This window comes from Ambystoma mexicanum, chromosome 13, assembly GCF_040938575.1.
Source record: "Ambystoma mexicanum isolate Mex_15411 chromosome 13, UKY_AmexF1_1, whole genome shotgun sequence".
NCBI lineage: Eukaryota > Metazoa > Chordata > Amphibia > Caudata > Ambystomatidae > Ambystoma > Ambystoma mexicanum.
In genome coordinates this window covers 134,921,151-134,937,165 of record NC_090938.1, presented here as the reverse complement: position 1 = coordinate 134,937,165, position 16,015 = coordinate 134,921,151, and the positions used below count along the sequence as shown (strand labels likewise).

General features: G+C 44.4%; 1 protein-coding gene across 4 annotated transcripts in view; it reads right to left on the bottom strand.

Annotated features, from left to right (window-relative positions):
* Nucleotides 1–1,508: 1,508 nt before the first annotated feature.
* The window catches only part of TULP1 (TUB like protein 1), a 767,520-nt gene continuing 753,013 nt past the window's right edge, over nt 1,509–16,015 (bottom strand). For all 4 annotated transcript variants that reach the window (XM_069633446.1, XM_069633445.1, XM_069633447.1 and 1 more), the window contains one exon: nt 1,509–2,058. In XM_069633446.1, the coding sequence (XP_069489547.1) occupies nt 1,925–2,058 (134 nt within the window). In that variant the 3' untranslated portion in view covers nt 1,509–1,924. The remainder of the gene's footprint in view (nt 2,059–16,015) is intronic.

The following is a 16,015-nucleotide window of genomic DNA, read 5'->3' as shown; positions in this document are numbered from 1 at the left end:
GACGAATTCACTGGCAACCCTCCTGAGGTTCCAAACTACCTCATAAAGCTCACTGGCCAATCACTGCTGTTCAGCTGAAACACCATCTTGGATGGAGACAAAATCAGATGTCTTACAATGTAATTAAGGAAATAAACTGACGAAAACCCCCAGAACAGACTAAACCCTCACAACGCCCTGGAACCCGGACCCTTGTGCCATACCACAAGCCTCCTTATAGCTGAGATATTCAATGGGAACCTCCTTAGAGCTGAGATATGCAATGGGACCCTGACAGCTAGGACAAGTTCATTATCAAGCTTTGGGGTTCGTTTTGCTGCATGTCAAGGTAATGTTTCAGGTCAGCCCCTGTGTCTGTTTTTGATGCCTAGGCTGTGAAGCAACATTTTGCTGCTCATTGACGCATTCTTGAGCCCACTCGGGCTACATTTTCCTTTGGGAACTTTTCCTGTTTTATTTCTGATATTTCTTGTGTTTCCCTTCCTGCAACTTTACTCGGAATCTTGGGAGGTACTTTTACACTGAAATGCATGGTATTGTCTGTGAGGACCTTGTACTGTTTCCAAGTTTGTGTGCTATTTGACTAACTCCCGGACACCAGTTAAGCATACTCCTTATACACTTAGGCCGCATTTGCCCCAAACTCTGGGTGAAGACATTTCCCCACAGAGTGGGGAAAACCTGCCCTGAAACTCCAAACAATACTTTATGCATGGACTGTCTGCTCCTCCAGGGAGATCCTCAACACAGAACGTGGCGTTCAGTATTTTGTCCCTTGCAGACTGGATTTCAGCAGGCTATGCCCACTTTTGCTGAGCTGAGTATACTGAAATTGAACTTGGAATGATGGCTGCCATTGCATCTCTCTGCCGTGTACATGCTTGCCTGGCGTAGATACCAAATGACTCCTGCAACCGTGCAGTAAATGTGCTTGGAAACCCGGGTGGTCCTGTGTTCCTGTGCATTTCGCTGTAGTCTACATGGATATGTTGACTCCCTAATACATCTCTGACAAATGCCCAGAGACTTAGTGTGCAGATGCACAAGCGGCCAGGCTCTTTAACCCCATTAACAGGTCTTACAGATGCAGCCCTTAATCTTTGGTTTATGCCCTTTTAGATCGATGAACCACACTAGTGTTATGTGACTTTATGGTATTTGTTCTGGGTACAGTTACATAATACACACCCTACAAAATGTAATTAATCTTGTTCACTTACTGTAGATATTTCCTTTGTCTTATTTAATATTTTTCTTGACACCTTTTTTCCTATGTAGTGGCCCCTTTGTGCCCTGACTCCCTTCCCTCGAAAACCAGTAGGTGCAAACGTATGTCTGCCAGTCCTTTACGTGATCTTGACCTACAGTCTAACGAAAGTCCTATAGTCTAGCATGATACAATATGATTCCTCTCTTCCCGCCCATGCCTTTCCCTTGCAACACTTGCACTTGGCAGTCATTTTTTAAATGTCTGCATCTAAACTCATTCAGAATGAAGGAAGCTTCAGTTTTTCATTATCAAGTTTATTGGATTTCAGAAGTGTACTTTAGACCTCTAAAAAGAAAAGATTTGTTTCTAGAAAATGGTGCTGTTGGACAAAATGCCATTAAATATCTGGGCTTTCCTTTGGTCCCAACAAATCTTTAATGGTCTTCTGGAGTAGGCATCCCAAGTCCAAACAGGCATTTCATCCTTAGGCTTGCTTATACTGAACACCCAGACAAATTCCTTGACCATGGCTCCCTGGTCACACCAGTTCAGGTGACAATGGTATCACTAATCGAGACACCAGGAGAAGTGATGCAGTGAGAGAGGCACTCCATGCCAAAGTAGAAAATCTCCATCATGGTGGTCCTTTGTGGCAGCCACACTTAATGCCAATCACTAATGGCAGATGACTGTCTCTCAGTCTGCACTTGCTGGCTATTCACAGGCCAGCTTCCCGTCAAAGCTGGAGAGGGCAATAGCAAACGCTTGGACAGCGCACATGGGATAGTTGTAGTCCATAGTGAAGGCATCGTCAGCCACACGGCCAAACTGCATGATGATGTAATCAACTGCAAGGTAAAAGAGAGAGGTATTAGCCGGCTAGATTCAGACATTCAGAGCAGACGTTGAGCTTAGCTGAGGAAAAAGATTTGTTGTAGGAAATACCCTCACAGGTAAGTAGTGGTGTAGCTCTAATTTTACAGTAAGAAAGGGGTTATTAGATTATATAACCATCATCTGGGTCTCAGCAATGTGTATCCATAGGAACAGTACATTACAGAGCAGATGTGCACTCTTAACAGTCTAAACTGAGTGCGGACAAACGTGTGTTCTGTCCTGATGTTTCGGCACACACCTGCAACATCAGGGCATAAGCTAAGTTTGGATAGAGTAGCCTGAACATGACAGATCTTCACTTTCACATCCTGAATTCGGATTTGAGTGGGAAGCTTTTGCACAACAGACTTGCATCTTTTTACATCCTGAGCTGAATAGAAGATGATCCATTACAGGACAGATCTTCTTTGCACAAATTGACTTGGCCTAAGGTAAACAGATAAGCCATTATGGGATAGACCTGCACTAAGAGGACTCGGTCTGAGCTTTCATATAAATGGGTCCTATTACATTACAGACATTCACAGTCAAGAGTCTGAACTGAGCTTATCATGGAGCAGCCACTGCAGGGCATGCCTCTTCTATCAGAACCTGAACTGAGCTTAGAGGGAGGAGATACAGCAAGACAGATCTGCACCCCAGAATATGAGTTGAGCTTAAAGAGCAGTCCTCTTCCACCAGCCAGAGGAGTGCCCGTGGCCACATGACCAGCTGTGTCTCTTACAGAGTTTTGCACCAAATATTGACAAGTGTGACAGGGTCCGGACTCGATCCTGTCAGGGAGGAACATGGACCACTCCAGATGGGGGGCAGCAGATTTACGTGGGCAAAGCCAGCCCTGTCTCAGAGGCAAGAAGGGGTAGTTGTTAGGGGGGGCAGACCCCAAAACCCTCTCACGTGCCTTGAATATGAAAGTGAGTGCCAACCTCTGTCACACTATGCCTCGCAGTACTTGTTCTGGCCGAGTTCTCTTTTACCTTTTTCAGGATAGCAACTCCCAGAAAGCCCCCGGTCACAACCAAGAGAACCCAGAGCAGAATCAGAGGAATGGAATCGAGAACAGAAATGGTATGGGCTGGGTGTTTTCTTGCCAAAAGAGATGAGACTCCCGACCTAACAGCCCCGTAGAGCGCCTAAAGGAATGGTGGATAAGGGACTACAGGGGAGCAGAGGAGACACAGACATCCTTCCCACAATGAATTTGAACCAAAAATCACCAGCACATGAAGAAAGCCACAAGGTAAAAGGGGAGCTTGACACCTGGCTGTGAACATGCCAAAAGAGATAAATAAAAAGGGGACAGAGCTAAGAGGACTTTTAAAAATGTGTACCTGCGTAACCCAGAATCTAGGGAAAATATAGCCAGATATTAGCCACAGGGAGCATGTGACCAAGGGGCCAAGGGGCCAATGGGAGCCAGAAAGAGTGGTGAAAGAGGGAAGTCTGGGCTACAAAATCCCAATCAGCACAGAGGAGATTGGAAAGTGTTTGTTTGGTTGAGGCTTGGAGCAGAAGAGGTGTACAAGAACCCTGTGAAGGTGGTGTATCAGGTGTGCAAGGAGGTGGCAGAGGATTTTGGAGTATGTAGAGAGATTGAAGGTCGGTATTGGTTGTGAGAGTAGTAACAATGAATGTAGTGTTGTCGGGGGGGTGTAAAAGGTGATTGAGAAAGAGTGAAAAATAGACAAAGACAGGGAAAAGTGTAGGGGGAATTAGATAGAGAGTGAGTGTGATAGAGAGGGTTTATGGGAGAAGGGTGTGGAGAGAGTGCAAGGCAGTAGTGGAAATAGTGGAATCAAGAGGAAGTAGTTGTAAGAGAGACGCAGAGAGAGTGTATTAATATTTGAGCACAGAGGGCACTTTTTTCACTGCTTGTTGGATGGATGCCTTTCAGGTCTGTTACGATCTACTGCACTTTCATTAACATGGTTTGTCCGAGAACCTGTTGTTTTCCTACTTCCATCCAGTTGGCTCTCACTCTTGTAGGGCACAGAAGAGTAGATAAGAGATTGTGTCTAGGTGAGAGAAAATGATAGAGTTGTGGAGAAGGGTAAGGGAAAAGGTGAAGAGAGGGGTGAATAGAGAGGTGAGAAAGGGGTGTTGAGAGAGGTGAGGAAAGAGGCGTATGGGCGAGGAGAAGAGAGTGCGTACATCGGGGAGACAGAAGGGGAGAAGAGAGGAAGAAGACTTGATGGTGTAGAAGGTTGAGGAGGGCGGGGGTGAGTGAGAGTAGAGTAGAGGGTGCGTCAAAAAGAGTAGTGAGATCAGGGAAAAGAGAGAGAGAGGGTGTGTATGGGTGAGATAATGACTGGGGTGTCTGTTATTGGCACACAAACAATTGGCATTCCCTATTGAGGTACACCTGGGGATTGTTAGGTTAGGGACCCTTTAGAAGAACCCCAGAGGGAGTCAGCTAGATAAGGATTTTGCCTTTAGGCCTTCTCCTGTGACTAGCTTTTAGATGTCATGCATTACTTACCGTAATAGCATTTATGATTGTTGTATCTGCTTCGATTCACATGCTGTGCATATAGTCCGACATCTAGTGGTAACCGCAGAGTATTGCATCTTGTTTTTCGAGGATCAAAAGGGACGTCGGCATAGGCGTGTCTGTAACACTATCCCTAACGTGACGTGTAGTGTACCTAGAAATCCTCACGCATCGAGGTCCGTCCAATTGTATTTTTTCTGCCGTCAGGGAGCCTTATGGCTATCGTGAGCGAGTAAAGAAAGAGAGAAGTAGTAAGACGTATATGTTCCTCCCATCCAAGCGGGGAGGAAGGGTGTTGAGCATGTGAATCTAAGCAGATACAACCATCAGAAATGCGATTACGGTAAGTAATGCATGTCTTCTGATGCTTGTTAATCTGCTTAGAATCATGTGCTGTGCATAGACTAGCGAGCAGTACCCTGAGTTGGAGGTGGGATGTGAGAAGGAATAGTAGTGAAAAGATGTCTTAGTACTGCTTGTCCCACCTGAGAATCAGACCTAGAGTGAGTGTCTAGGCAATAGTGTTTTGTAAAGGCGTGAGACCGTTCCCCTTGGATTGGTTTTGAGGGTGCCTGGAGGCGTAATCTGGGCATTGTGAGTTCTCCAGAGTTGCAAACAGGTTGATCTCTAGGAAACCCCATTCTGCGAAAACGTTTGAGACAATGTCTTCGTCTAGTCGCCATTTGTACTCTAAGGGCAGTGGGAAGTCTCGACTGAGCATGTCTGCCAGAGGTTGAGTTCCGATGGAATGTGTTGAGACAATAGAAAAATCTTGTGTTTGAGAGCCCACTTCCAAATGTTCTGAGATAGTTTGGACAGCCTTGGAGAATGAGTGCCCCCCCCTGCTTGTTCAGGTAGTACATGGTTGTGGTGCTGTCTGTGAGGACCAGTACTGTCTTTCCCTGTAGCTGCGTTTGAAAGGCTTTCAGTGCTTTGAACACCGCTAGTAGCACCAACAGGTTTATGTGGTTGGAAGCTACCGCTGGGGGCCAAAACCTGTGTGCCATCTGTTGACGAAGGTGAGCCCCCCACCCTGTGAGGGATGTGTCCGTCATAAGAGTGGCTTCCACTGCGGGGGTGGTGAAGGTTTTCCCCTTCAAGAGGTTTTCCCTCGACCACCACCTCAGAGAGAGAACAAGGGCTACCGAGACAACCACTAGATCGTCCCATAGTCCGCTGGACTGACACCATTGGCTGTTAAGCCACTCTTGCACGGGGCGCATGTGCAAATGCGTGTGAGGAACCAAGTAAATGCAGGATGCCATCATAACTAAGAGTCGCATGACCTTGCGTACCATAACCTCGTGACCGGCTACATACTGAGGGATCTGAAACAGCATGTTTTGAACCCTCTCGTTGGAGGTGAAGACAAGGACGTCTTCTGTCTGAATAAGAGCCCCTAGAAACTGCTTGACTTGGCTGGGGTCAAGGCTGGATTTCTTCTTGTTTATGGAGAAGCCCAGACTGAATAAAAGGTTGACCGTCCTTGGAGTATTTGCTAGGCATGTTTTGTAGGATTCCACTGTTATGAGCCAGTCGTCGAGGTAAGGATAAACTGGGATGGATTGCCTGCCTAGGTGAGCCGCTGCCACGGCCAGTATCTTTGTAAATACCCTTGGGGCCGAGGCAATGCTGAAGGGAAGGACTTTGAACTGATAGTGCTTGCCCTCTATCATGAACCTAAGGTACTTTCTGTGTGCCGGCAGGCAACATTAAAATATTAAAGTATGCATCTTTCATGTCCAATGTTGCCATGTAATCCCCCTTCATGAGAAGAGGAATTTCTTCTTGCAACGTCACCATACAAAACATTTGGGGTTTGACAAACTTGTTCGCTGGGCGCAAGTCTAGAACAGGGTGCCTTGTTAGATCCTTTTTGGGTTCAAGAAAGTACACTGAACCCTTGTAAAAAGTACCCTTGTTAACAGGTGAAAGTACCCTTGTTTACCTGTAGAACTGGGTCGACCTAGGTAGCACCCTTTTCCTGCAGGATCTTGACCTCTTGTAGCAGGATCGTGAGATGTTCCGGTGTCAGGCGCATGGATCTTGGAGGTCTGTACCGAGGTGGCCAGCTGAACTCGATACAGTACGCGTGGTTGATGGTCTTGAGCACCCACTGGTCCAATGCGATCTCCTCCCATGCATGCAGGAATGATGTTAAGCGTCCCCCGCCCGGGGAGGTATGGGAGAGGACCCGGACTTGCCAGAGGCTGGGGAGCCACTAGGCGTGGCATTACGACCCCTTCCCTTGCCTCGATGTTTTCCTCTGGGAGGGGAAGTACTGGGGGTGTTAGAACCTTGTCCCGAAGACCAATTGTTCCCTGAGCTCTATTGATTATGTGGGGAATGTTGATGGGATTGCCTGCAAAAGGAGCAGCGAGAACTTCCCCCACTTTGTTGAAAAGGTCTTTTGAGTAATCTGGTTCAAAGGTTTGAGGGTCTTGTGTTCTTTCTTGGCGGTCTCTAGCTCCACGTCCACTGCCTTTCCAAGCAGATTGGTATCTTGCACAGGTTTGTCAATGAATGATGATTGAGTCTCGGGTTTGAACCCGGCGTTCCTCAACCAGACATGGTGCTTTAAAAGGGTATCTTGTGCCAGGGTACGAACAGCTGTTTTAGCAACATCCATGGTATTCATGAGGATGTTGTGATTGACTTGTTTGCCCTCCGACACGATTGCTAGTAGGTCGGTAGCGCACTGGTTCTGCGACTTCTTGTAGACCCTCCTGCAGTAAGTTCCACTGGACATCTAAAAAACTAGCCAATAGCGTGGTATTATTGGCTATGCACGTGGAGTAAGCCGCAGCAGTGGTGTTTCTTTTTCCCAAGGCATATAACTTTTACACTCTTTGTCTGGTGGTGACTTTCCTGTAAACAAGGAGACCCCTGACCTCGTCCTCGTGACCAGCAGAGAATCTGGAGTGGCATGACCACTAATATATAGGGGATTGGTTAGTGACGGTCAAAAAAGTTTCTGAACCCTGGGATAAACAGCTCTGGTTTTAGAGGGTGTCAATAAAGAGGGGGCGATGCGTCGCTTGATGGAATTGAGAAGGGGAATAGCTTGGCTAGCTGGAGGCTTCTCTTTTAAAATGTGCTCCTCAAAATATGAGTCTACCACTACCTCCTGTGTGGCTATTTGGAAGTGCTGAGCCGCCTTCCTAAGAATGGTGTTAAACGCCATTTGGTCGTCCCCAGGAGAGGCCTGACGCAGAGGGGGAGGCGATGGAGAGTCAAGGCAAATGGCATCCGGGTCCGCGGTAGGGGATAGCCAAGATGGGTTCTCACCAACAGGTTGGTCATCTCCCCAATCCGCAATCCGTGGTGTGATCATGAGGATCATCGAAAAGATCACCCCCCTGTTCATAAGGGTCAAACCCCGATGCATAAGGGTCAAGAGGAACCTCTTCAGGGTCTGAAAGGTTGAAGACCTCCTCATGGAGAGGGTCTGAGGTCCTCTGGTATTTAGTTATTGTGGGTACATCATAAGTGATCTCCTCACAAGGCCGTTTAGGAGGGAACCTCTCTGAAAAACCTACACATTTTTCTAGCTTGTCCATTCAACCCTCAAATTTCTCCCTAGTCCATTTAGATGACCCAGAGGTGTCTAAAGGGGGAAAGGACTCCTCTAGAGGATCCTGTAGCCTAGAATGTCCAGCTTTTACACTTAGAGTCTTAGACAAAGGCTGGGGACTCTCTGTAATGTCTTGTCGTTCTTTCAAACCTTCTGTAGTCTCCGATGTATTCTTGGGCCTATCCCACCCTTCCGGGTGTCCTGATATGTCTTTCGACGTATCTTTGTGCTTACCAGCCGCCAAGACAATCTTCGCTAGGCTTTCGCTGCTGCTCAGCGTTACGGGAAGGTGTTTAGGCTGGGAGGGCGGCTGCGTCTAAACTTTCGGCGCGATCAGAGCTTTCTTAAGCGTCGGCGCACTCTTGGAAGGCACGTCGACAGCCTTGAGGGATTTGGTGCTGGCGCCCTTAGTTACAGAGTGCCCGGAGGCATGCCGCTTATGCGGATGCGGGGAGGGCTGCCGATTCTGTGAATCAGCGGGTGTCGTCGAGGAACCCAACGCACCTGTTGGTGCCTTTGACCACTTCGACGAAAGGTCGCAGCGGTACCAGGGTTGTTTATTTAGTCCCTTGTGATGTGGGTGCGGGTGTAACCTCCCCATAGCAGGGCTAGCGTTGTGCCTATCGAGGCCGGGGACGGACCTCTTGCAGCGACTCTGCTCTGTTGTAAGGTCAATGGCATCTGTGTCGGAGCCATGGTCGTCGCTATGGGCCTTATCACTTTCTACAGCTGTGGCGGCGGGGGAGCTACCCTCGGCCTGCGGCATCGCATAGGCCGCTCACCATTTTACAGAACGCTCCTTCATGGTCTTAGGAAGTAGGAGCTTACAGTGCCGATAGGACGCTTCAGTGTGATTGAGGGGGAGTCACTTATTGCACCGAGGGTGCTTGTCTTTCCAGGGACATTTTCCCTTACAGGAAGAGCAACATTTAAAGGGAGTCCTGTCCATAGCACAGGTAAAAAAAGCGACGACAATACCAAAGGGGCACACGGATAAAAGTCGGAGCACAAGAGCACACTCTGAGTGAGGCAGAGCACACAAGGAAACAGCAGTTCCAAGATGGCATTTTAACACAAGGAGAAAGATGCCGAAACCAAAGGGGATCACAAGGAGGGAAGCTCCTTTGACCTTTTCGACAAGGAACCGTTACTTTCATGAATCCTCGAGAATAGAAAGTACAAGGCCAGGAAACCAGGCTGAGGAATCCTTAATTGTGTGTCAGAGGTACCCTGGGCTCCCCCGTGTCAATATTCAAGGCAGGGAGAATCGCCAGCTGCAGTCGTACTGTCCTTGGCTCCAACAACAAAGCAGCGTCAGTGAAATCAACACAGCCGGTGAGTTGGGGAGACCGATACAAGACCGGCCTGTGTTGAAGCCAAGGTTGCATGCATCAACTTTGCATGGCGAACGCTGGAATGAACAGTGCATAAAATATGTGTAATAACCAACGGCAGTAAAGTTGAATTGCAGATGAGTGATTGACCTTTTGAAACCAAGATATAAAATTACTTTTACAGAGTAGTCTGGCACCGCGTGCATGCTCAATTGAAGGTCTCTGTAAGGTGTCCAGCTGAGAGTTGACAAAAGTGAAAGTGTAACTGTCAGGCTTTCTCAAATCTGATGTTGTCCCCGGAAGCTGCTGAACCCCCGCAGTCCCCTTTGGATGCTAACCTCTTAACTGGTATCAAACAGTTCAGTTGAGAGCACCCCCAAGGGAAAGGGGGAAAATGGGACAAAATAATAAACTTCAGGTTTTGCTCGGCTTCTTTATCTGTCAACCTGTTGGTGAAAATAACAACAAATTCACTTTAGTCACTAACCTTTGAATTCCTTGGCTCTGACTTCTCGTTATAATATTAAGTAAATAAACACGCCACCATACCTGATTATCCTCTGTGAATAACTTAGAGGACGTGTAAATTCAAATGAAGAAAACAGAAAAATAGAGTCTCAGATGCTCTTACTAATTTCTTCAATTCGGTTGTGAAAAAGCTGCTAATCTCTCTCAGTTTAATGAGTTAATCTTCAAGCAGTTCCAATGTCATTTACCCAAACAACCCGCTGGAAATATTATACATGTAGTTTGTATTGATGATTTCTCGCTGCTTCAATACCAATTCCAAAAATGACACTCTGGCTATTCAAGTCAAAATGGTTTGTTTCCTGAATATATAAAAGTGTTCATTAATTGGATCTTTTGCTGGCAAAGATGATCGCTCATAAAAGAAGCGTTCTTTTAACCAGAATATGCGCATGCGTGAAGATATTGTTTACTCCTTCTAAAATGGAAGCGCACAAAAACAAGGAAAAGAGTTCAAAAATGAAACTGGCATGGGCGCATGCGTAAATGAATAGTATACCACTCTTCTTAATATGAAGTGTTCAAACAGGAAGGAGAAAGTCCTCAGTTCCGGACACTAATCCTTGAAGAGGCAGCCCAGTGATGATCACGCGCCAGGTTAGAATGTTAGTAAATTAAACATAACGCTTCAGAGTCGCATGGCTACCACACTGTCACTTGCGCAGACAGTGTAAGATTTCTAACGCTAGTCCGACGCTAATAAAAGCACTGTTACCAAAAAAGGGTACAATACTCAATATTTTATACGGCCGAAAAAACACACGACGCTAAAATGATAAACAGACCTCCACACTCCAACTAGCCAATTGCAAAAAATGTGACGCAGTTCAGTAAATTTAAATACAGTTCTAGAAGTTCAAAAATAGATTCATGAAAGAACGAAATGAACTACTATTTTAACAAAAACTAATAAAAACAGGAACAAGTTAATTAATGGAATTAATATTTAACTCCTGCTTGAAAATCACAAAGATCCATAAAAGATAATGAATTCACTTAGCTTGCTTCTTTCTTTCACCGGAACGTTTTCTAAGTTTCTTCTTAAATCTCCAACACTTTCCAGAACCAAAATAACTAATTTTAGGCACAAGGGCCTAACTAAAGTTTTCTAAATCTTAAGAGCTTCAAACATAGGACCTTCCAGCTGGGCTTCTGACAATGAAAGGCGGTTTAGAATGTTCCAACAATGCCTTTCTGTTACTTCTGACCAATCACTGATCCTTTTGGAAGTCTCCATTTTGACTTGGGAAGCTCTCCACACTCTGCACAGAAAGTTAAGGCCCAAACCATACTTTATGTTAATCATATCCTCATTCTACCACATTCAACCAAATCCCACGAAACCTGACAGTACCCCCCCCTTAATGCCCTGTCCCAGGGCCAATTTTAGAAGGATACTTTCTATGAAATTTTGAGACTAATTGTGGTGCATGCACATTCACCTCGTCTTCCCATGTACGTTCCTCAGGTCCGAAACCTTCCCAGTCTATTAAATATTGTAGTTTCCCTCTTAACCTCCTGGAATCTACAATTCTTTTCACCACAAACTCTTCGGATGAATTCTCTAACTGAACTGGTGAAGGTGGATGTACAACTCTAGTCCCCGGAATCACAGGTTTTAATAGACTAATGTGAAAAGTTGGATGTATTTTCAAGGAAGTAGGTAGTTTTAACCGTACTGACACTGGATTGATTATCTTTTCTACTTTAAATGGACCTACAAAACGTGGAGTAAATTTGTTTTTGCCCTTAATTCTCAAATGTCTCGTCGAAAGCCAAACCAAGTCACCAACCTTATATTTAGGACCCAACCTCCTTTTTTGATCTGCAAATCTTTTGTACTTCTGTTTACTATCGAAAAGTACCCTTTTTGCTCTTTCCAAATTTTTTCTCATAGTTTTTAATCGAACCTCAACTCCAGGATTTTCTGACTCTTCAGTAATTTCAAAACTTAAAAACCGTGGGTGAAAACCTCTTCCAAGATAAAATGGAGACATGTTAGTTGAATCTTTAGCACAATTATTATAAGCAAATTCGGCAAGCCAAATCAAATCCACCCATTCTTCCCCTGCCTGTAGATAACACCTCAAATACTTCTCCAGTTCTTGATTTACTCTTTCTACTTGTCCATTGGTCTCGGGATGATAACCTGATGATAAACTGACTTCCACACCCAAATCCTTACAAAAAACCCTCCAAAATCTAGAAATAAATTGAGGACCTCTATCTGAGATAATTTGATTAGGCAGACCATGCAGTCTAACTATTTCTCGCAAAAAGACTTTGGCCAAATTGTCTGCAGTAACCTCTCCCTCCATTGGAACAAAGTGAGCCTCTTTTGACAAGAGGTCCACCACAACTAGAATAGATGTACAACCCTTGTCACAAGGAAGATCTGTAATGAAGTCCAGGGAAATTGTATGCCAAGGACGAGGTGGAATAGGCAACGGCTCCAACAACCCGACTGGTTTTCCGGTTTGACTCTTCATTTGAGCGCAAATAGCACAAGTTTTTACAAAATTTAAGATGTCCTGACGCATTTTTTCCCACCAGAAGCTCCTCCTGACCAATTCTAGCGTCTTTCTAAAACCTGGGTGTCCGGACAGCATAGATTCATGACAGTCTCTTATTACTCTCTCTCTCAATTCCAAAATAGGTAAGTAAAGTTTATTTTCAAAGAACGGCAATCCTTTCTCAATTTTTCGAACCGGATCCTTTCGGACCCATTCCTCCATTTGTGCAATTGACATGGACTTTCGAACTTCTTCCTCAACATCCTCAATTTTCTGTATTCCGGCAGAAATAAAACAGCATGGATCGATAATGGATATCATCTCCTTTTCTGATTCCATCTCACTTCCAGGAAATTGACGTGATAAAGCATCAGCCTTTCCATTAAGCCTACCTGGCTTAAATGTCACTACAAAATCGTAATCAGCAAAGAACAATGACCATCTTAACTGCCTTGGTGTGAGAGTCTTGGCTGATTTCAGAAAAAGCAAATTTCTATGGTCTGTTAACACAGTCACTGTATGTCTTGCTCCTTTTAAAAAATGCCTCCACTCTTCAAAAGCAAACTTGATTGCCAATAATTCTCGATCTGAGATCGTATAATTTTGTTCTGCCATAGAGAATTTTTTAGAATAGTAAGCCACTGGATGAAGTTGTCCGGTCTCTCGATGTCTCTGAGAAAGAACAGCCCCCATGGCAAGATTCGATGCATCCGCTTCTACATAAAAAGGCTGAGATGGATCTGGATGAATTAAAATAGGGGCCGAACTGAACCTTTTCTTTAATTCTTGAAATGCCTCCTCTGCCTCTGTCGACCACACAAATTTGGCACCTTTCTTTAAAAGTTTTGTTATGGGAGTAATCAATCGAGAAAATCCTTCAATAAATCTTCTATAAAAATTCGCAAAACCTAAAAAGCTTTGAATTTCTTTTACTTTCGTTGGTGTTGGCCAATCCGTGATGGCTTGAACTTTGTTCGGATTCATCTCCAATCCCTTGGGAGAAACAATGTATCCTAAAAATTCCACTGAATTAGTATGAAACTGAGATTTTTCTAATTTAGCAAACAAATGATTCTCTTTGAGTCTTTGTAGAACCTTTCCCACATGAATTTTATGCGACTCTAAATCCTGAGAATAAATCAAAATATCATCAATGTATACTACTACGAATATATCTAAAAAATCTCTTAAAATTTCATCCATAAAGAATTGAAAGGCAGCTGGAGCATTGCATAAACCAAAAGGCATCACCAAGTACTCATAAAGCCCAAATCGGGTTTTGAATGCCGTCTTCCACTCATCACCCTCCTGGACTCTCACCAGATGATAGGCACCACGTAAATCTAGTTTGGAAAAAATTGTGGCTCCCTGGACCTGATTCAAGATTTCCGAAATTAGAGGGAGAGGATACTTGTTTTTGATTGTAATTCTATTCACAGCTCTATAATCAATGCATGTTCTGAGAGACCCATCTGGCTTTGGTACAAAAAATAATGGAGATGCGGCTGGAGATTGAGAATGACGAATAAAACCTTTAGCCAAATTTTCTGCAAGGTACTCTTTAAGATAATCATTCTCCTTTTCAGTTAATGCATACACTCGACTACTTGGTAAAACCGCCCCGGGCTCCAAATCAATTTTACAGTCAAAACTCCTATGTGGAGGTAATTCTCCTGCCTCCTTTTCATCAAACACCTCCTTGTAACCTTGATAACACTCCGGAAGATGTCCTAACACCGCTCCTATATTATGTCCTGTAATACCTGCATCAGTCAGAAAAGAGGAAACTAAACCTTGTGTTTCTTCCCTCCCAGGATTACCTTTCAAAAGGCAATTTTCTAAACAGAAACTAGACTGTAATTCTACCACTCGTCTACTCCAATCAATGTGAGGATTATGCAAGGTTAGCCATGGCATGCCTAAAATTATTTTCAAAATTGGTGTATCAATTAAATCAAATGAGATTTCTTCTCTATGACCTCCAAATAATTCCATAACCAAGACACCAGTTTCATGAGTTATAGGACCTGATGAAAGAGAAGTTCCATCTACAGCCCGAACTTGTTCCACAACTTCCTTCCTCACTAGTGGTATTCCCAATGCCTTAGCTACTCCCCAATCCATAAAGTTCCCGGTGGCTCCTGAATCAATCACTACCGGTCCATACCCTTTCTTTTCCTCCTTCAAATACAAGGATACATTTACAGTTATATGTGGAACCGCTGACTGAACTGTATTTGCAACCTGCTGTGCTTTTCCTCCGGCTGATGAAAATTTTTTGGGTGTAAAGGGACAATTTCCTAAAAAATGACCGCCCCTACCACAATATAAACACAAATTATTCTCACGCCTCCTAGTTTTTTCCTCTTTTGATAAAGGACCTTTTATTCTAATTTGTTGATCATTCACCCTTGGTTTCACTTCTTTACTACCCACCTCAAGCTTTGAACGCTCTCCTCTAATGACTGACCTCACCTCCCCCTGAGTACAACGACGCCTTTCTGCTTTCCTTTCACTTATACGATAGTCCAACTGAACTACTAAATCAATCAATTCCTCACAAGAAGAAGGGCGTTGGACTACACTGGACAAGGCATCCTTCAACTCCTCCTTGAGGCCTCTATAAAAAAGAGAAGACCTCTTCTCTGCTGGCCACTGGGATTCTAAAACCAAAGACCTAAACTGTGTGATATATGTAACCAAGTCTCTGTTTCCTTGACGCAAATCTAATAATTCACCATCAATTTCTAAGGACAGTTGTCTTTTATCAAACATTTTCTTAAATTCTTCCATAAAAAGAGAAACATTTTTTAAAGATAAACTCTTCTGCCTAACCAATAAACCTGCCCAAGTAGAAGCCTCTCCAGATAAATAAGACATCATAAAAGTAACTTTGGAAGCATCAGAAGGAAATAGTTCAGGCCTACTAAGAAAGTGCAACTCACATTGGGTTACAAATGTCTGAAATTTACTTGAATCTCCGTAGTAACGCTCTGGAGCTGCCAAAGGTACTGGCATAACTAATGCCCTAAAACCTCCCTCTGCCCCATCACCTCTACCCACACCTCTCTCCTCACCAACCCTTACCAATTCCGGGGGAAATTCTTCTCTCCCAATTCCCTGCGTCTGTGCCATCTTTTCACTTAACTCATCTACTCTTTGTCCTAATTTTTTATTCTCTTGATATGCCACCTTTAATTCTTCCTGTAATTCCCTCACTAAAACACTTAACGCTTCCATTGAGAACTCGGGGTTCATGACAGCTTAGGAGGACTATTTTTTCTGGCCTTTCATTCTGTCAGGCTTTCTCAAATCTGATGTTGTCCCCGGAAGCTGCTGAACCCCCGCAGTCCCCTTTGGATGCTAACCTCTTAACTGGTATCAAACAGTTCAGTTGAGAGCACCCCCAAGGGAAAGGGGGAAAATGGGACAAAATAATAAACTTCAGGTTTTGCTCGGCTTCTTTAT